The sequence below is a fragment of the Epinephelus lanceolatus genome, chromosome 14, assembly GCF_041903045.1.
Source record: "Epinephelus lanceolatus isolate andai-2023 chromosome 14, ASM4190304v1, whole genome shotgun sequence".
NCBI classification, from domain to species: Eukaryota; Metazoa; Chordata; class Actinopteri; order Perciformes; family Serranidae; genus Epinephelus; species Epinephelus lanceolatus.
Genome location: NC_135747.1, coordinates 12,537,625 through 12,559,264, shown reverse-complemented (window position 1 = coordinate 12,559,264; position 21,640 = coordinate 12,537,625). Strand labels below are relative to the sequence as shown.

The window sequence follows — 21,640 nt, the reverse complement described above, 5'->3', positions numbered from 1 at the left end:
TTCAACAGTGCAATGTTTGTAGGCACAAATGATGTGCGAGCATGGTTGATTTGGAGTAGCACCACCCTCTACCATCCTCCTGATAGGAACTGCTCTTATACACTAAATAGGAGATGTGAAACCTCTCCACTAATCGCCTGCCCTTTCCTCACCACTCGGGACTCGCAGGTCATATTAATGCAGTCTTACTGCTCTTGCACTGAGTGATTTAAGGGCGATGAGGGGCACGCCATCTATTTTGTTAGCAAAATTACCAAAGTGAATCCCTCTTCTTAATCTACCATCTCTCTCCATATCCTCTGAGGTCACTAATAAGCAGACCACAGTCCTGCTTCAAACCCAGACCCCATCCCATCTGAGCCCAGACCTATAACCAACCTATTGCATGCCTTATAAATAACTTCACAAGATGCTACTCAGCTTATAAAGTAATTTCAGAAACAGAGTTTTAATCAAGAATGGACAGACTCTTAGCAAAATGACCAAATTGCATCCCCCGTGTCAACCTGCCATCTCCCTTCTCCATCTCCTAGTAGCAGAGAGTGGAGGGACTGAGGGGATGTTTAGTTGAATATGTTAGTCTAGTCTGCCTGAATCACTGATCCTTTGTGCAAGTTAGAAACTGTGGCCCTGACCATGGCCCTGAAATACCTGTAGCCTGACTGTGCTGTGTATTGACAAATCCATGGTGCTGTCTATGGTGCTGAAGCAGTAATTAGAGTCCCACCCTTCTGTCAGCTCTGTCCATCATATTCTCTAAACTATGTTTACATCATCCTTTGAATGAAAATCCAGAGGAATTAATAAACCACATGATACCGTAAATATAAATTTGCAGTACTGAATGCTTCATCTTGATTTCATTTCCCCTTGAGATTATGAGGAAATGACCAAGGGGATGAGTTATAAGATAAAAGGCGTAGGCCAGATGAGTGTACTGTCAATCACAGTGAGATGGATGGCAATTACAGCAGTTCACTGTACAAAGCCTTCAGTAGAATCTGCAGTAGAAGAGTATCTGTGCTATTTTATTCAATTGAATCAGCTTTTGTAGCTCAGAAATCTCACCACTTACCTTAGAATATGGATATTTCTAAAGATACTTTGAATGTATTTGTACTTTTATTCCGTGCGTAACTTGTACATTGTATTTTGTAAAAGGTCATTCTCTTCAAACTCTCATTCCAAGGAAAATCTATTCTCAGTTTCACAGGAGCCGAAGATGATATTTTATCGCTATCAGAAACAGATACAACACACATTTGAATTCAAGCTGCAAAACTGTCCTCTTTGACCAATCACACAGCTCCCAGGTTATGGCAGTGATAACTGCAGTCAATTTGCGTGATAAATGGCCCATCATTCAAACCCATTAATGTCTTCCGTAATGTGGCTGGCAGGTGTGTCAACAGGAACCCTGTATGGACAAGATTTTTTTTTGCTCCTCATTATTTTCTCACTTACTCCCCAGTAAAGTGAGGCTAGTTAGAGATGACTTGATTCCGCATGTATTTTGGCTCAGCAGGTAGGCGTATTGTGACCATGACATTCGAAGATTTACAGCATTCAGCCATCTCATTACCTGGCTATGTCTGACAGCTGTCACTGCACACACACGCTCTCAAGACATTCATATGTAAGTATAGCCAAAGGGCGAGTGTACAGGATGACTGTGTTTCCTCCAACACCGGGCTGTGTGTGTGACTGGCAGATGTGTGCATTGTGTTCCTCAGCCAAGTCAAATGGGTGAGTGGCTGACAGTTGTTGAATGGGGTTAAATAATGTGTGCTTGCATGTGGATGTACCTTTGGCTGGGAACCTGCCGGATCTGTGAGCTCATGTTTCATTTGCTCTGGCAGATGCATCTGGTCCCCCTCCACTTGGGGCAGATTCCCAGTTGGCCCAAGACATGCTTGGTCAATCACAACCGCTTATCTATGGGGCATGTTTGAGACAAAATTTACTAAGAGTTTAATAAACCAGCTCATCTTTGCACACTGGAGTCTTCTTACATTTTTCCATCACTCAGGTGTTATTGCTTTCACCACTCCTGCCCTAATTTGCTATGACTGGTCACCTACATTAGGCAGACCTAGTCAGTAGCCACTGAGCCCTAGTACCACACATCATATGTTGATAACCTGTTGATAACACCCCTTGGAAACTGAAATAAGAGTTGAGACCTTCTAGACTAATTTGCATTTGCGCTTTGGTCTGGTGATGTCATGCTAGATGTACCCAACCCCTGGCTAAGTGTACCTTACTTCTAGGTCAGTGAAGAGCAGAGGGATAGACTGTCACTGTACTGCTACCAACAGCATGCCAGCAACACAGGTATATTTAAAATATCTGTAAAATATACCAAATGTTAAAAATGTAGTGTAACAGAAACAGGTGACCACTGAATGAATAAAACCCATGAAAATACTGTAACAATGGGACTTTGACAAAAAAAAGTATCTCAAGGTCTACTTACTGCATTTGTTCTAGAGCTTTTAGCCACATCACATAGCCTTCATCAGTGGACTGCTTTTGCTCAGATCTCAGGGGCTAGATGAAAAGTCCAGGGATCATCAAAGGCATTAGGATTCAACATCTGGTATTCATCCAGTTGTTATCCCTTGAGCCACACCACTGGCATGGCAAAATACATACTGTTTAACTAAGATAAAAAAAAAAAAAAAATCTCTTTACAAATTTGTAGTTCTACTGTCCTGACTCCAGAGAGAAAAGAGACAGAATGCTGATAAGTGGATGTGTCAGGTGGTTTTAATCTGCTGCTGCATTCAGTGAATAAATCCACAAAGTCCACTTGCAGCAGGTGTCCTTCATCCTCCTTAATCCGCATCTTTAGGGACTGTTGGTCAAACAGGTTGAAGATGAGTCATTTAAAACTATTTTCTGATATTATGTCAACCAAATGATGAATGGAGAAAAAAGATGGCACATTAAATGGTAATTAAAATTTATTTGTAGTTCTAAAATAGTTTTATCTTACTGAAACTTTTATCTTGCAATGCTGATAGTCAACTGTTAGTGAAAGGGCCACACAATGAACCAAACAAGACGCATTAGTTTTATTTATATTCTCTTTAATATATCTTAAAAAATGGATATACAATCTGAGAAAGAAAAGTTGAGGATTTGAAGAAGAACAGGTTGTTAATCTTCTCCCCTGGCCCAAAGATGGAGTTAGCCCAAGCAGAGACATTTCCCAAAAGGATCCTGGGAAAAAAAAACCCCAAAAAAACCCCATAACACTGCTAACTGCCAAACTAAAGGACATATGACAAGTCAGAGTATTAGTAAGGCTAGATTAAGTACAGCGTATTGGGCTGCCATATCCTGGAGGCAACTACTACCATGACACTTAATCGTCATGGCGATTACACAGGATGGCTTCATAGTAACAGGCAGTTACATTGGCCTTCACGGTTCAAGTGGACCAACACCATGCTGGAAAATACCACGGAACGCCCACGTTCACATTTCCTTTAAATGGACCTGGTATCTGTCATATTCTCAGGTCCTTTATTTTAGCAGAAGCCAGTGTCGTCTGTTGTTCTGTTTACTTTCACTTAGAAAATGATGATTATTTGAGCTGTTAAACCCTGGGCCAGAAAAACAAAACTAAACCCAAACAAAAAACAAACAAAAAAAGAGGAGCAGTGGAACCAGAGCATGCTAACAGGTCACATCATTTCAACATGTCATACTTAAACTGCTCACACACATACGCTCACACACACACACACACACACGGTCAACACGCACATAATTTCGATCTTTACACACAAACACACACGCACACACACCTCAGACATAAAATTTCAATCTTCAACTACATGTCTGACATCCTTAGTAAATGCACCACTGGCAGATTACACAGACTTTGCCTCATGCAGATGTGTGAACACAAACACAAAGCTGAATGGAGTGAGAACAGTGTTGGCGTTCAGAGATACAACTCAAACTGGAGGCACAATGCTAGCCAGGGCCGAGCAAAACACGCGCACACACACACACACACACACACACACACACACACGCACACTAACATACGCAGACCACACCCTCACTGGCTAACTGAGTGACAGCCTCTCTTTCATTTTCACACACAAAATGAACATGCACTTTATGGCCAAAATCCACAACGGCAGTGGAATAGCAGCACCTACACAACTTCACTAGCAAACTAACAAGCTGCCGAGTGAGCTAATAAGCATGCTAGCAAGTGAGCTAATCCACCAGTAAGCATGCCAACTAGTGTGAGCAGCTTATTTCAGTCCTCTGAACCTGTCCAGTGTGCAAGAAGTGCAACACCTCCAGCGTTTTCATACGTGATGAAAACAAGGAGTCCCTTGCACCAACTGAAAGCCACCCACTCAGTGGCTGCCTAGCTAGCTAGTAAGATCACTCACTAGCGTGTTACCTGCTGCTAGCCCGCCCTCTAGCTAGTTAGCTTGCCACCTAACTGCCTTTATGCAAACATATCCAGACAGTGAAAACATACAGGCCATGCACACAAAGAGAAAGAGACAATGGAGTTCTTTCCTTCCAGAAAGACACACTTTGCATGTTAGCCTGGGAAATCTCCCACAGCAACCACAATGACAAGGTGCGTACCGTGCCGTCACAAAGTCTTGGGACAGTGAAATGGATTTTTTTTCTGTAGCCTACTGCAGCACAATGACAATGATATGAAACAAGAACTGAAGTTAAAGTGCTGACTTTTAGCTGCAGGAGTGTTTTAAGGTGTTCACATCCATGATGGGTAAACAGTGTAGGACAGTGATACCCAACTTACAGCCCTTGGGCCAAATCTGGCCCTTAACTGGGTGCCAGGTGGACCGCCAACCATTTTCGAATTCACATTGATAATAAATTGATTAAAATTGGGATATTTTTTTACTTTAAACGTAAATAAGATACCAGACTGCATAAGAAAAGCATCAATATATATATATATATATATATATATATTTTTTTTTAAAGTGCATCTGCCAACAGAGGTCTGGGAGAATTCCCCACTGTCCTCAAATCCTAGAAAGACCCCTATGCACACCTAATCTATGCGGGGATGCTGTGACTGAATTTATTTGCCTCATTCATTCATTTCATCTGAGAAATAATAGTAATTTTTGTTCATTAACTGGCCCCTGAGCTCCTCTCAGTTGCAAATTTGGCCCCCAGGCAAAGCAAGTTGCGTATCCCTGGTGTAGGATCTGTTACATGTAAGGATTTTTTATGACCAACACTGACATATTTCTGTTGGCTTGTTAGCAGCTGCTTATTTACACCATCCAGTAGTTACAGAGTAACGTTATTATTTATTTCGAGTCCTGTTTCTGGCCACCTGGTAAACATATGTGCAACATTAATTCTTGCTTAGCTGCTTTTGGTTTATTCCACTCCTGATGGAAATATCTAACTCTTTAGCTGCTAAATGCTCTGCTGTTTTCATCAGCTAGCTGCAAACTGTGTCATCAGCTAGCTGCAAACTGTGACTGCCAGCTGTTCGGTCTGCTGCATGCAAAAACAACACAGTTAAATAATGAAGTGAACCAAAACAGTTAAACCGTTGGCTGGACAGCAAAACGAACGAAAACTATTCTCTACAAAGCTGCGGGGAGCTGCAGATGATAAATCTCATCACGACTAGCTATAATTCCTACACCGTTTATCTCTCATGAAATTAAATTTGAATCAGTCCTTTAAACTTGTAGTCACTGTTTCATTTCAAACCTACAGAGAGCGAGCACACACAAATGTCACTGTCACAGTACTTAATGACTGCACTGTAAGTATGAATCAACCTCTCCATCCTCATTGAAAACGTACATGTGGTCGACTGTGTGTCTGTGTGTGTGAAACAAGAGACGGATGGAGGAAAAACAAAAAAGGACAGTGAGGAGAGGAGGACTTGGAGCACAGAGGAGGTGACACTGAAAACAGTACAATACATTTGGCTGCGGTTTTAGTAGTCGCACTTTATCCCTCTGGAGCTGAAAACGCACAGAGGGTCTGGATCTAAGTGTGTGTGTGTGTGTGTGTGTGCACATGCAAGAAGAATGACAACAGAACGGGACAATGTGGTCATTCACATGCTGTCTAGTGGGGCTGGGGGCTTTCCAACTTGTGTGTGAGTAATAGACAAGTGTACGGTGTGTATGTTTACCTTTCACTACAGGATGTGACACTGTGTTTGTGTGTGTGGGTGTGTGTGTGTTTGTGAACTCACATGCATATTCTCCTTAGCGACACAAACATAGCAGGCACTGGAACAGAGAACTGATAGCAACAGATATTCTTTCTCTTGATTCGTCAACATTTTAACAGCTGAACATGTCTTCCTTCTATTTATTTATTTTTTTTGTGCCGGTGAATCATCACATCGAACCCTTTGCCAGTCGTTGCCATGGCTCAATTCCGACAGGCTCAGGGACAGCTCACGGAGGCTGCGTCACACAGTAACCTTGTCACAATGAACAGACATGGCGGTCATTGTAACACTCAATCGATTAGGATAATTAAAGCATATTTTTTTTTGAATGCAAGTCTTTCTTTAAATGCATCATTTTTTTTTCTTTTTTAATTTTGTTCCCGCAATGTGGAGTTTATTGCAATCAGGTGAACAGCAGGGCATGGGTGGGGCTGTGAAGGAGAGTGGTAAGAGTCAAAGAGTCAGCTGTTGATTCACACACGTGGGGGGACGTTGGCCAAGATAAGCAGAGGCAAGGTAGAGCAGTTTGGTTGGTTGGTGCAGGCTAATGCAGGTCGCCGATGCTTCTATCATCTGGCATAGTGCTTGATGTAATCTTGAACCTTATTCCGAAAATCCTCCTGCATTGGAGACAGGGAAAGGTAGAGAAAGTATGTGCGTTAGGGGGACAAGTCCGAACATTAAACATTTGTGAAGGACAAGCAGTTGTAAGAACATTAGGAGTGACAAACTAATGTGATCCTCCATGTGTAAAAGACAATAAATACAGAGCACATCAACATAGACTTAACCAAATATACTGTGTGGGGATGTCAACAGTTAACCATTAGCCAGGTAAACACTGTAAATTTTTGACTGTTTATGCATTTGGTTTATAGGTTCATTTGCACACACACATACTCCACTAATGGCTTGAGAGGGCGCAGCTGCAGCAGCACCTTGATGCAACTTCTGGGAGGGGACTACCATTTGCACGCTCTCACTGATAGACGCAAAAACACACACAGTGTGTGCAGAAAAAATACAGAACATTATTCAACATTAGACACTGACTGACCCTGTCAGCATGTCTGGGGATTTAAATAATGAAGTTAAGCTGCTATGTCTTGTGTGTAAATGTGCACAGCGTCTCACTTAATGGGGAGATGCACTTATCATTTCTGCTGCAATGGGATCACTGCAGCGGATATAACTGCAATCTGCACATTCCTAATACAATATACAGTATGATATAAAGCTCACTTATTGGCTCCTCTGTGCTCTCTGCGTACTTAGGCACAATAAAAGGAGAGAAGTTAAATAAGTTCAAGTCTGACCCAAGCCTGGCCCAAAGTGACTCAGCTTGCCAGGGCTCGTCTGCCTTTCAGAGATCTGTACCACAACCCAGCACATAAGGAGGCAGAGGTGGAGAGTGAGTAGGACAGCACTCAGTAGGGAGATCTTTCCATCTGTGACAACACAGTCTCTTTTCAGAGATGACCTTATCAAACTGCTGCAATAAACTTTAGCAAAGCCAACAGAAAATAAAAGACAAGACGATAACAACATAAAAGATTCAAATTTTAAACCATCTAAATGGATAGTGTGTAATATGTACAAAGCATTTGGATGGATAAATGAGACTTGTATTACAGTGCACTGTTTTCTGTGGAGGCATGGAAGAAAAACAAAGTTTGCTTCACAAATTCGAGGTAACATGGCTTGACTGATACACAAATGATCACTTTGTGGATGAAGTATGCCTTTAGAGTTGCTGTGAGCTGTAAATTCACCACTTCTAAGCAGAAGGACAAAGATAACATTATCTCAGAGCCTGACTTCAAAGCCTCTCTTCCTCTGGGCAGCTGCGTCCGTCACACTCAGATTCACCCTGGCTCTGAGTCCACGGCTGCCTGTACTAGAGAGCAGCACGAAAGCAAGGAGCGCTTACTGTGGAGCTAAATATGGGGGCTGAAACATTCCCAGAAGTACACAGACTGACACACACAGAAAAAAACACGACTGTTCGACTTGAAGAATTTCAGTTGATTAAGGGGTCCCCAACTGATGATTCGAATTTTTAAATTTCCAGGGGCAACCCTACAAGTTATACCAATTAGAGAGCTGATTTCACCATAAATGAAGTGCTTGTTCCAGACACTTAAAAACATCTATATAAAAGCAGAAAGCTTTATGTTCTCTGTAGCCATTTTAATTGTTAATTTTGAATGCCTGCATGTTTTTTCATATTATTTTTTTACATTCACAACTGAATTTCAATCATTGAGAGGATATCTCATCTAGTGCAGACGCCTAGTGTAAAAGGGTAGAACCGCAATACTTATTTATGATGTCAGTCATTTGAGATTACTCCCCTTGGTCAAATCCCTTCTGGTCGTGTGTGCCCTCTCCACTCCTTTCTGTATTTTTCTCTCCTCTTAATCATATCCCTCCTGGTTGTGCTTGGCTTCTTTCCATCCCCTCCCACCACCCATCCCTCCATCCTGCAATCACCCCTCTGTCACTCCCTTGACCCATCCCTCCCAGTTACATCTCGCCTGATTGACCTCTGTGTGACTTCTCCTTCCTCTCCTGGCAGCCCTCTTTGTTACTTGGCTCTGTCCATCGTTTCAAGCCTCTATGTCTTTCTCCATAACCACTTGGACTGTTCTGGGGACACTTTGTTTAACTGCTTGTGTCTACATCCTGTTCATATTTCAGTTAAAGTATTCTGTAATACATCAGGCAGAGTGCATTACAGTACGAGCACAATAGCATTGATTTGATCAAAGAACGTAGACATATTTATTTGAGCTACAGTAGCTTTCCTCTCTAAAAAGATTTCCTATACAGGAAAGTGCATGGCTTAGCAAAACTGCACTGTAGCTTGACATATTGTGAATTATAGAAACTGTTGTAATTAGCTGCACAATATCTACAGCTAAGGGGACATTCTTTTCTGGGATTAATGATGATGCAGTCGGTATTGCTTCAGCAGCATCAATGTTCCCATAGTCATATAAAAGATTGTATTATCTATGTCTTCCATGCAAAGACTGAAATAATTCATACTGCATCTGAATGTGGGGTGGAACTGTAGCTGATCAGCAATGCAAGCACACTTTGTCCAATCAAGTATCTAATGAGAAACAAGACAGGTTTACTTTTTTTTGTGTGTGATTGTAATTTGACTGAAGTCACTCAACTGAATTGTTTACTTGCTTCACGCATCTCAATTCACATAAATCACTTCAGTAGAAATACATTTTAACATTTAAACAATTTATTTGTGACTATTTCATAGTGTGTAGCATGTGCTCTAGAAAGATATCATATTTACTGTAATTTTATGCTTTGCACCCTCAGCCCACATCTCCCTTCTTAACCCCTGTTCTTTTTTTTACTTGTTACTTGCAATCACTGATCCATCAGTGCAGGGGTCTGGGCCATTAAATGGTGCGTCCCGCTGTTCAACATGGAATGTCACATACAAGTGTCCCATAATGACATCAGCGCACTGATTTACGCCACTGCTACAGCGGTCAGTTAGTCACGCACGCACTGCTGGGCCTTCTGTGTATGACCAAGAGGCAGAACGTGAGAAAAACCTCGAAGTCAGAGGGAAGAGAAAGAGAGATGGGAAAAAGAGGCACGATGTACGCGTGTGTATGTGTGTGTGGAAACACAGATGACAGACAGGAATGCTGAAAAGCTGCCAGCGACAAAATCTTCAGCAGTGATGACAGCAGTTTGAGTATCTGTCCACAGCAGGATGATGGATCGGTCTTATTGCAGCTGAGGGATCTCTTCCTCTAGGCCCTATTTTAATGCCACAAGTGCATCGGCCAGCACAAACTTGTGGGTTTTGGGTGCATGGACTTCCACGTGCTCATGCTGTTTTGGTTTATTCTGGTGCAGCATTGTGTAAAAAGGCAAGGCTTAACAAATGAAGAAACAACTTGTTATGAAAACAGCGTTAAATTAGACTTATTTTCTATCACTGAAATGTCAGCGATGTGCTCTTCAAATTTAAGCCTCTAATAATCTGATCTAATGCAGTTTGTGCAGTCAGTGATTCAAATAATTCAGTAATGTTTTTTAGCTTTGAGCTCAGGGGCAAGGCGTATAATCCAAGCTGCAAGGTGGCAAGGTAAAAGTCAAATACTGTCAAACATTTCACATTAGAACCCTCAAAGTAATGAACAGATAACCAAAAATGGATTGCACCATGGCAACGCTATTCTTTTTCTGCTGAACTGGTTGAATTAGAAAGTAAAGAACCATGCCCTAACTGAACCCAGCATTTTCAAAGAGCCCCATAGCACAATCTCTTTACATCACTTGAACTAGAAATACATTAAGAGTCTACAGCCATGCTAGCAGCAGCATGCTAATGTGCCTACAATTACAAAGGTGTTAAAAGCTGCCATTTGCTAATTAGCAACAAGCCATCGAGGAACAGCACCAGGCATTGAAGACCATTTTACACAACGGCCCAACCGTGGATCCGTCACAGGATGCCATTGGGCAACATCAAATGACATTTTTAAAGTCTAGAAGAGCAACATGATTACATTTTTTTTATCCCCATTCAAATTAGCGGAAAGCTAAACCTGAACCTGTGCTCAGCCGGTGAAAGTCTGTAGTATGCTTGCTTTGTGGGAGCAACAATGCAGGAGATGTGGGTAATTTTTTTAACTGTTTTAGCTTCATGCGCCATTGAGCCATCAAAATCCTCTCTGTAAAGACTGAGCTGAGCACCATTATGATGATTAATGCAATGCTCAATGGAGAGATCAATGTCAATGTGCATGACAAAACTGTCAGAAATAGACTCCATGAGGGTGGCATGAGGGCCAGACGTCCTTTAGGGGGACCTGTGCTCATAGCCCAGTACCATTGAGCTGCATGGTGCTGGGAACACCATAAGTGGCAGGTCCACCACTGGTGCCTTGTTCTCTTCACAGATGAGAGCAGGTTCACACTGAGCACATGTGACAGGTGTGAAGAGTCTGGAGATGCCGTGGTGAACGTTATGCTGCCTGTAACATCATCCAGCATGACCGGTTTGGCAGTGGGTCAGTGATGGTCTGGGGAGGTACATCCTTGGAGGGTCGCACAGACCTTTATGTCATAGCCAACAGTACCCTGATTGCTGTTAGGTACCTGTATGAAACCCTCAGAGTGACTGTCAGACCCTAGGTTCTTCCTGGTGCAGGACAATGCCCGGCCTCATGTGACCAGAGTGTGCAGGCAGTTCCTGGATAACGAAGGCATTGATGCCATTGACTGGCTCTCTCATTCCCCTGACCTCAATCCAATTCAGCATTTATGTGACATTATGTATTGGTGTATCTGACACTGCCAAGTATCGCCACAGACTGTCCAGGAGCTCACTGATGCCCTGATCCAGGTCTGGGAGGATGTCCCACAGGACACCATCCACCAACTCATCAGGAGCACGCCCAGATGTTGTTAAGCAGAAACATGGTATCCCTCAATTAAATACCACATTTTGTCCATCTGTCTATCTCAAGTTGGGATATTGGTCTATCTATCACTGCTTATCCACCTGCCTGTCTTTCTAGCATCCTTTGTCCTCCCAGCTGTCCCTCATGAGCTTCTGTAAACATTTGTGGGAAAATACACAGTGAACAAAGACTTAAATAGACCCCTGTACACACAGCGCGCCACAGTGTGCCATTTAGTGGAGAAAAAGGGGGAATAGAAGGTTTGCAGTGTGCACTGATAAAAGAGAGAAAGTGAAGTTAAAAAAACACAGCCGGGGTGTCTTGTGAAATGTGAAGCTTAGGCTTGCCCCAATTAGGCCACCTCACATCGACTTGAAGGGTAGAGAAAACAAACTGTCAGACCGACGGACAGAGAACATACAGAATTTAGTTTAAAACTGGGTTTACACAAGCCCCAGTTAAGATGCCCAACACAGAAATGAATCTTAGGCCAAATACAATTATTGATGGATGAAATAAATACTGTTTTTAAAAAATCCTATTGGATTGACATATCACACAATTTGAAGGATGAGTGTGAAAAACCCTATTAATGACATCTCACACAGATTCACAAGAAACACTGACATAACTTTACCTTTGACTTTTTTTTTTTACTTTGCCCCCCCCCCCCCCCTCTCTCTCTTGCAGCAGAAAACTGGCTGAGACTGCAAATTACTTTGGCGTTCATTAGCTTGAAGACTGCAAGCAAACTCTGCAGTCGATTAAAAACTTTGTTAGGCAACAGCTTACTTTTTTTGGCTCTATTTCACCCGCGGAAGGCAATTAACTCTCCTCTCCTCCAGCGATCTGTGCAGGTACTCAAAATATGCACCACCATCTGAGGGAAGGGGATGCAAATTAAACCCTGTGGGCGCAAACGGTTACTTTAAAATCTGCTAAAAATTGATAACTAAGCAATGGAAAACCCCTGAATGAATTAGGTAAACAGAATGCAGGGGGAAAGATGAAGGGGAGAGGAGAGGTTTGAACAGGGAAAGGAAGAAAGGGAATAGAGATGACAAGGGATGTGGGGCCATGAGGACACTCAACAGCCCTGGGTGTTTTCACACTTGGGCTGTTTTTTTTTTTTGAGAATTCTGTAAGTTTAGCAAATGTGTCAAAGCCCCAGCACATCTGGGTGCAGTCCAGAAAAGTGTTTTCTTAAAGGATAACTTCGGTAATTTTCAACCTGGGCCCTATTTCCCTATGTGTATGTGTGCGTATGATTCATGGGTACAACTGGTTCTAAAATTGGTTCAGTATTGAGGGAGGCGGATGCAACCGGAGCCGCAAAACAAGCTAAAATGGTAACGGGGGCAAATGCATCCCGTATAAGTTTGCGCATTAAAAGTGCTTTTTTTCCCGCCACTGACCGGTTCAGATCGACAGTGCTATCTGTGTAAATAGCATATTGTAGTGACCCTGGGGCAGTGGTGAGTGTGGTATGAGTGGAGTCGGCTGTCAGTCAGTGTTGGAGCAGAGAGGGGGAGGGCTGCCCCGCTGGGTACTGTAAGTGAGTATGTGTGTATGAAGTGTGTGTGTTACGCTAGAAGAATCAGAGTTTGGGACGGAGTCTTTTATGTGCTACCCCTTTGAGTGTTACCGGAGTTTTTGGAGTGCTCAAATAAATGGGCCTTTTTCCCCGAACGCAAGAACAGGATGTTGTGCAACACCCCGTACAGCTTTCATAGGCTGCCTTTGTCGGACGGCGAGATGCTGAAGTTGTAGCTAGTTGTGCTACAAATGGATGCTAACACTCCTGTCCAGACACTGCGCCTTGCAGACCACCGGGTCTGCAGTGCTCACTTCTCCCAAGATGACTACTGCCAGCCGAAGAAGAGAAGACATCCAATCCCGAAACACCTCTTCCTTAAGAAAACGGCTGTCCCACGAGTAGAGAGAGCTACAGACACAGTGGAGCAAAGCTCGTGACATCACACAGCCCAGAGGTAAGGGAAAGGCTAGCATGCTATTTACAGAGATAGCACTGGCGATCTGAACCGGTCAGTGGTGAAAAAAAGCACTTTTAATGCGCAAACTTATACGGGACGCATTTGCCCCCGTTACCGTTTTAGCTCGTTTCGCGGCTCCCGGCTGCATCCACCTGACTCAATACTGAACCAATTTTAGAACGAGTTGTACCTATGAATCATACGCACACATACACATGGGGAAACAAGGCCCAGGTTGAAAAATACCGAAGTTATCCTTTAAGTCATTTGTAATGTATTTTTTTTATTTCCTGTATACATAGCAAGTAAAGGACTTTTAGTTTATTAATATGTATGGAAGTATTTTGAACTGAAAAACATATGATCTGCAAGTAAAACTGTACATAAAACTTCTCATGTTTATTTAAACTTGATGATTTAAAGGGGAGCACCGCCTTGATTAAGAATTCCAAAGTTATTCCCATGGACTAGGAAACTTAAGTCAATATAAGTGAACATGAGCTCCTCCTCCTCTCAAAGCCAGAAACCAGAGAAGTAAGTCTCAAACTTGTGATGTCATCAGATATGAAGTCTGGAGCTGCTCCACAGATACTGGATGGGAGACTGATTTTATCGATCCACAGTATGTTTGCTTTTCTTTTTATACCCAAATGAGTTTATGTGCCCATATACATTCCCATGGGTGCTCTGAGTGTCATCTATAACATCATTCCCAATTCATTGTCTATGGAGCAGCCCCAGACTTGACACTAGATGACATCACAAATAAGAGATTTAGGATTTTGGAGGGAGCTGGGGTTTTTTTTCTTAATATTTTTGGACTGTCCTAGACCATAAAAATAACATATATGGGTTTTGAAAATGGGCATAGTTTCCCTTTAAGATATCCTTAAGTTTTATAATGTTGCATAATGAATCCACATAATCTTTGGAGGTATTTGCTGAACAATTCTAGGATTCTCCAGCATCTTGTGACACTTAGGGTACTCTTTAATACTGTACTGTAGTCCAAATAATGACATACAAAACATATCTCTCACGAGATGTTAGTGACAAAGCCTGATGCATTATATTTCATCTTTCAACAGCCATATAAACAACTGTATGAAAGGAACTGAGATATCATCAGATAATAGCACTGCTGAGATGAAATCACAGGCATGAGCCTGAAGGAACAAGATAATTACTGTGACGCATAACCCTCAACAGCAGGGATTCACTGACTATCTCGAGCACACTTCAGCAGTGTGGATGCTTGCTGAACCAGAGCCTTGACGAAAGGTCTGTCTTTGAGTTAAATATATAACAGCGAGCTGGAGAAAGAATGTGAGGAAGTTGTGACAGGGAGTTCAGATGTGCCTCACCTTCCTTCTTAATCTGCATTGCTCCCTGTCATAATTTGCATCGGCAATACCATGTCCCCGGTCTTTCCAGGAAATCAACTTGTTTGAATCATCTTTCACCTCATCAAGAGTTGGTGAGTGTATTTTGGCACAGCCCAGATTTTGGCTCTATACTTTTCTTTTCAAATGACAGGTTTTCTGTGTGACAGCAAGTTGAGACAAATAATATTAAATAAATCAATAAAGAACAGAATATTTCATCAATTTCTACTTTGTCAGCTAAGTCAGCAGCTCCATCAACAACCCAAAAGTTGGGCAGCTGCTATCACACTCACAAAACTGAGCTCGACAGCAGCGGAGAGCAGAGCTACCAGGCTGTCTTCTGTATGCGACTGTTGGCCTCACAGTGTTGCATTTGCTGCCTCGCTGCCACTTTGACACTAAACTGACAGAACAGCTACACTCCATAATGAGGTGGCTGCAGCTACATTTGACTATACTATGTTGACCTTGCATGATAAGACATTAATGATCAATTATTTTGTCATTTTTCTGTTACATTTTTGCAATGACACCAAAATGCATATATAATACTGAAGGACTCTAACATCATCCATGCCCTAGCACACACTTGCACAGATTGGCATCTCATCATTATCATTCTCTTGCTTATTACAACAAACTACGTACAGACCTGGATGTACTACCGTAATACACATGCAGCTATATTTAGAGGCATTTCATTACGTCTTTTACAACAACATCTACTTAAACCCAACTGATATAAAGAATTCACCGTGACTATAACAGTGTGCTCAAAATGATCAGGCTACAAATGGTTAAAAGTGAAAAACAAGAAAATAAAACACTGGTAATCAGTGAACCCTGTTGTTTCGGCTTTTAACCAGGATCTCGGGAACAACCTTTTCGTCTGTTTTCCTTTGGTACTCTAATGAGACCCTACAGGGCCACAGTGTTCCCTGCTCAGGGCAGACAGCTAATCCCGGGGACAGAAGCTAGATCAGGCTGCAGTAAACGGTGTGCATGTATGTGTGTGCTTGACATGATTAAGTATTGATTGAAAAGGCTAAGCCACTTGAGATACCTGAAGAAGCCACAGCGTGAACAGATCAGTGAGAGACAGAGAGAAAGAAAAGTGGGTGCTTGCACTGATGAGTACTAATCAATGTAGACGTAGAGAAGTTAAGGTGACAATGGGATGTGCGAACCCTGGAGCTCAACCAGTCACACATCCTCCATGGTGTCTGTAAGTCTGTGCTTTACAAGGAATTAATATCACATTACAGAATACTGAGAAATCTCTAGAATTATGTTCCGGATACACTGGCACCAAAATTATGTTACTGCACTGCAGACTTCTGAACTCTTCTGTTATCTGGTGATCAAGCTTTTTGCCATTTTTATAAACATTTGCCATTTAAATAATGACTGGTGTTCATACTGGTGGGTGGTATATTATTCACTTTGGTTCACAAGGTTCAGAAATGTTCCCATCTCAGCTGTCTATATAACTAAATCTATCCTGGTAGATTTACTATAAGACACCATATATGATCTGATTTATTTCCTTCCTTTTGAAACATTTTAAGGGCTCAGTTTTCTTATTTCCTCTTCAGTAACACATGCAGTATATACTTTAATGGGTTGCTGATAACTGATGCAATATGTTTCCAGTTTATTTGGTACATCTGTACAACCTAATGCAGTCCAATACCATGGGCCCTTTATTCAATCTCTTCTTTGTAAAGTTAAACATGTTATGTTTTGGGTAGTGACAGCATGAGAAGTGTTGATTCAACTTTTTGGTATTTTTGAGGCCATTATTAGAAGTGAGATTGCCTAGGACCTTGGTGCTTTTTCTAATCCCCTGCTCCCTAATGTATGTAGTTCTTAGCAATGTCTACCTTGCTGCTGTGGGTAAAAAAAAAGTTGTACTGTCCCTGCACGTGCAGAATCTCTGGAGCTATTCAACACTCGTGCTTGGACATCCTATTTTAATTAACCCTATGGGCCCGAACGACACATAGTGCGTCCAAATTCACACCTGTTCTTCTCTATGGATTTTCTCCGCAAACCGTTCTTCATAGCAATGTTTTCACAGCAAAAAAAAATGATAAAGTTACACTAAAATTATGTATAACAAAGCTTTCATACAGTTTTGCACACACAGTACTCTTGGATGGATTACTCGCAAATGCAGTGCTGTCATCCCATCACGCTATAAATACAGATCAAATGTCTACAAAATAAAAACCTGACAAATTTCTTTACAATCCATTATACAGATCTTGTCACTTCACATAGTGAGGAATAATATTATTACTATTTTTCTATGATCTTAGATGTAAATATTGCATGTTTCTTTCAGATAAAACACATTTTTGACTTGCGAATGAGGCAATGGAATTTCTTGCAATAATGAAAAAATACTGGCAATCATGTCCGCCTGGCACAAACCACATGTTTTGGACAGCTGTGAAGTGACAGAATGTCCCAGCATCATGGTTCTTATATTGCCAGATTCCAGAGAGTCTCCCCTCTTCATATATGGCAGAATATGTCTTCTTCCAACTTGCTATGCTGAGATACATGTAAAAATGTAGTAACACAGAATTTTTTTTTCATTGATATAAAAATTAATATAAAATACAGGCACATAGAAGGACATGTAATGATGGCAAATCTGGTTAGCCCAGATTACCCTGAAAAAAAAAAAAAAAACACACACACAAAAAAAAAAACACAAGATATAGCATGTGTATGTAGCCTTTATAATGATTGTGATATGATCTTAAAAGTAAAGGCAGTAAAAATACCCCAAAAAGGCCTAGGGCCCATAGGATTAAATATCACCAAATGACAGCAACACTTCTGTGTAAAAGTTTAATATTAAAGGGATAGTGCACCCAAAAATGAAAATTCAGCCATTATCTACCCATATGCCGATGGAGGCTCAGGTGAAGTTTTAGAGTGCTCACACCCCTTGCGGAGATCGGCGGGTGGAGCGGCTAGCACACCTAATTGTAGACGGCGCCCCAGACTAACGTCCAAGAACACAAAATTGAATCCACAAAGTATCTCCATACTGCTCATCCATAGTGATCCAAGTGTGCTGCAGCCCCGACATAAAAAGTTGTTTCGAAAAACGTCATATGAACTCTGTTTTTAGCCTCACTGTAGCCTGTAGCTCTGACTGCTTCTCTGTGCTCCGCGTTCATGTGTGCGCGCTTGCGCGAGACCAGCGAAAGCATGAGCTTTGCTCACCCGTGTTTACATCACGTGACACGTGCACCGCAGGGGGAGACAGCAGTAACCACAGAGCTAAAAGATATTTTGCACTACGGTCTTTTACCAAAGGACAGCCCAACATGTCTGAAGACTTTGAAATTGAGGAGGAACAGCATTTCTTTGTTGAGCCGTATTTGTTTGAGCCCGAGTATACGGACGGAACTCAGGCTACTGGACGAAGCAGCCGCCGCAGCTCATGAGCCTAACCCTCAGCCAGCCGCAGAATACTGGAGTCGAGCACTGGAATCCTGGTGGTGTAGTTGTTTCAAATGCAAAGCAATGCTAACGGATGAGGAAAGTCTTTGCTGCTCAGACTGGGAATTGGCGATGCCTGCACTTGAGAATCTGGACATCAGTACTGACGAGACTGCTGCTCTTCAGAGATCACCGATCACCCTGAGCGCGCACACGTGAGCGCAGAGCACAGAGAAGCAGTCAGAGCTACAGGCTACAGTGAGGCTAAAAACAGAGTTCATATGACGTTTTTCAAAACAACTTTTTATGTCGCGGTTGCAGCACACTTGGATCACTACGGATGAGCAGTATGGAGATACTTTGTGGATTCAATTTTGTGTTCTTGGACGTTAGTCTGGGGCGCCGTCTACCATTAGGTATGCTAGCCGCTCCACCTGCCGATCTCCGCAAGGGATGTGAGCACTCTAAAATTTCACCAGGGCCTCCATCGGCATATGGGTGAGTAGATAATGGCTGAATTTTCATTTTTGGGTGCACTATCCCTTTAACGTCTTCTGTTTTCCAGTATCCTTTTGAAACCATGTTACCACCATTCAATATTCATTTAAATTTTTTGCAACTGTTTGCATTGTTAATTGTGAACATACTACACACTCAAAACCTGCTTAATATGTAACTATGGAACTGGGACACAGCAAACGTTTACATCCAAAGGGAAAACACAGGCAACCTATGTCAAATGCTTTAGACTTAACGTTTCTAGTCTGCTGAGGCAAATGTTAAAATCCAAATCGCACTTGCCTTGTTCAAACATTATTTGTCAATATCAATCAATATGAATATCTTTCACACATTGCACTTATGCTATGGAGAAGCCTAATTTGTATTTATAGATTAAAAGCCTCTCTAGAAGGTTTCAAATTGTCATAGGTGTCACATTTCACAGCTCAGTATTCATCAGTGGTCTTCATCAAGCTTCAAACAAATAAGCACTGATGGAGTCACACAGACAAAGAGGGTACTCTGAAACAATCCCTGGTCAGTCAGAGGATGTTCTCTGACTTCAGCCAATCAGTCTGCAATGTCAGTTAATTCTTCAGGACATTCATGCATATGGAAAATCAGCAAATGCTGGGGCTGCAGACTCTTCCACCCGATTAGCCTATTCTATTTATTTTTTTCCTTACTAACCGTGTTAGTAATACAGGTGTTTGTAATACAGGTGTGAGTGGGTTTTTCTGTGTGCATGTGTACACACAAAACCCACTCACTCCCAACAATGGTACAATACATCTCACACACACACACACACACACACACACATACACACACACACACACACACACACACACATTAAATTGCCCATGAGGATGGTTCCTTTCAGCCACTTTAACCAGCAAATGTAGTCAGAGAGCAGGAAGAGTTCCACTTCAAAAAACCTCAATACACACAAACACACACATCCACATCCACATTCATACATGCGTGCTGACACACACACTCCCACGGCTTCACCCACTCGCTGCCGAAGTTGATTACAGCAGGCTGTGACTCAGTGGGCGTGGGTCATGGATGGATGGCTTTGTGTTTTCAGTTGTTGTGACTCCAGAGAACCATAACAGCACAGTGAAGCAGCACCAAAACGTAAACTAAAGATAATGCTAATTGCTTTCACAACATGCCCTCCTTTAATCTGCAAGATGATTACATTTTGTAAAGTGAAAATGAAGTAGTATCGATTAGACCCCCCATTAGGTATGAAGAAGATTCAGGCTTGGTATTTTGGGGTATAACACTTTTAAATCCATTCATAAGGAATTAAATGGATACTAAATGAGTAAAATATTACTAACCAATAAAGACATTCATTTTTTAACAATTCTGCTTTTCCATCCTGCAAATCAAATCACTTTTTTCTTCATACCTGACAGACCATCGATTTATACTTAGGAATAATCCTTCCCTATCTAATGCTCCACCCAACAGCCTGTTTCATCAGGAATTATATCCCATTTAGGAAGTAAAGAGAGGATTTGATGAGACCTTTGATTGGCTGAAAAAGGTCCTCAAACATCCCACCAGCAGTTCTAAAGATCCAGATTGTTAAGAGACACTTGCAGTGCTTTGCAGAATATTCCAAATTTGTACTATTGCCTATTGCATGCCATATAATAACCTTCTTTTTAACATATTTATACAAACAAACACATTTTATCATGCCTTCTGGTTGGATAATTTACAGTTTACAGTATGGTATGTTCAGTTAAAAAACTATGTTAGCATGGCCATTCTGATGTCAAAACCGAGGCAGGACCTTCTTCTGGAGAATGTAGATAATAGTTGTTCATGCATTCACACTTTCACCAACAGAGTATTGTTAATAATACTTATCAAGTTCTCTGCCTAAACAGATGTCTGAAAATAAAGGTAGAGCAGTGTGCCTCATGTTTTATGTATAACCCACAACCTGGGACTGGGCCCTGCAAAGCCATTTGCATTTGCACCTGGACCAAAAGAGTACACATAAAGAGCATAGAACCCAGTGCTTGCATGAAGACATATGCTGTGTAGGAAAGTACTCCCTTTTTCATACATCCACTACTCTCTGCATAACAGATACATAATAGTTGACTCTAGAGTTTCGTCACGTTGCGCAATTTTACACTCCTGACAGGTGTAGAGCCCAGCGAGGTAATTTCCGTATCTATAAAAATGCAATGCATTGCAATCTGGGATTGCTAACTGTGTACATGCCAAGAACATTACATTTTTCATTCTATTGAGTGTTTTTTTAACCTCCTTTTTAGTGGGGTAATGGCCAGTCTGAGAAATGAAAGAATAGGTATATGCAGGAAATATCACAACGCTGGTGCAAAGTCAATGGATGCACTTCAGTTAGCATGAAAAAAAAAACAACAACTGTTGTGTGTGTTTATACAAAGCAGCATGCTGTTTCTTATGGCCTCAGAGAAATTTCTAAGAGGCTTTGGCTCACTGACAAGGTAATCTGGGTTACTAACAACAAAAACCCACATTTCTTGTATTTACTTCATGAAAGGCTCCCAATTGACACTCTCCCTGTACTACACCAGAGACTATTGACTCATCTAAATAATCATTACCCCT

At 41.7% G+C, this 21,640-nt stretch overlaps 1 protein-coding gene across 1 annotated transcript in view; it reads right to left on the bottom strand.

Moving 5' to 3' along the window:
* Positions 1 to 5,138: 5,138 nt before the first annotated feature.
* The window catches only part of ube2f (ubiquitin-conjugating enzyme E2F (putative)), a 56,887-nt gene continuing 40,385 nt past the window's right edge, over positions 5,139 to 21,640 (bottom strand). The window contains exon 10 of the mRNA XM_033617750.2: positions 5,139 to 6,843. Within this exon, the coding sequence (XP_033473641.1) occupies positions 6,793 to 6,843 (51 nt within the window). The 3' untranslated portion in view covers positions 5,139 to 6,792. The remainder of the gene's footprint in view (positions 6,844 to 21,640) is intronic.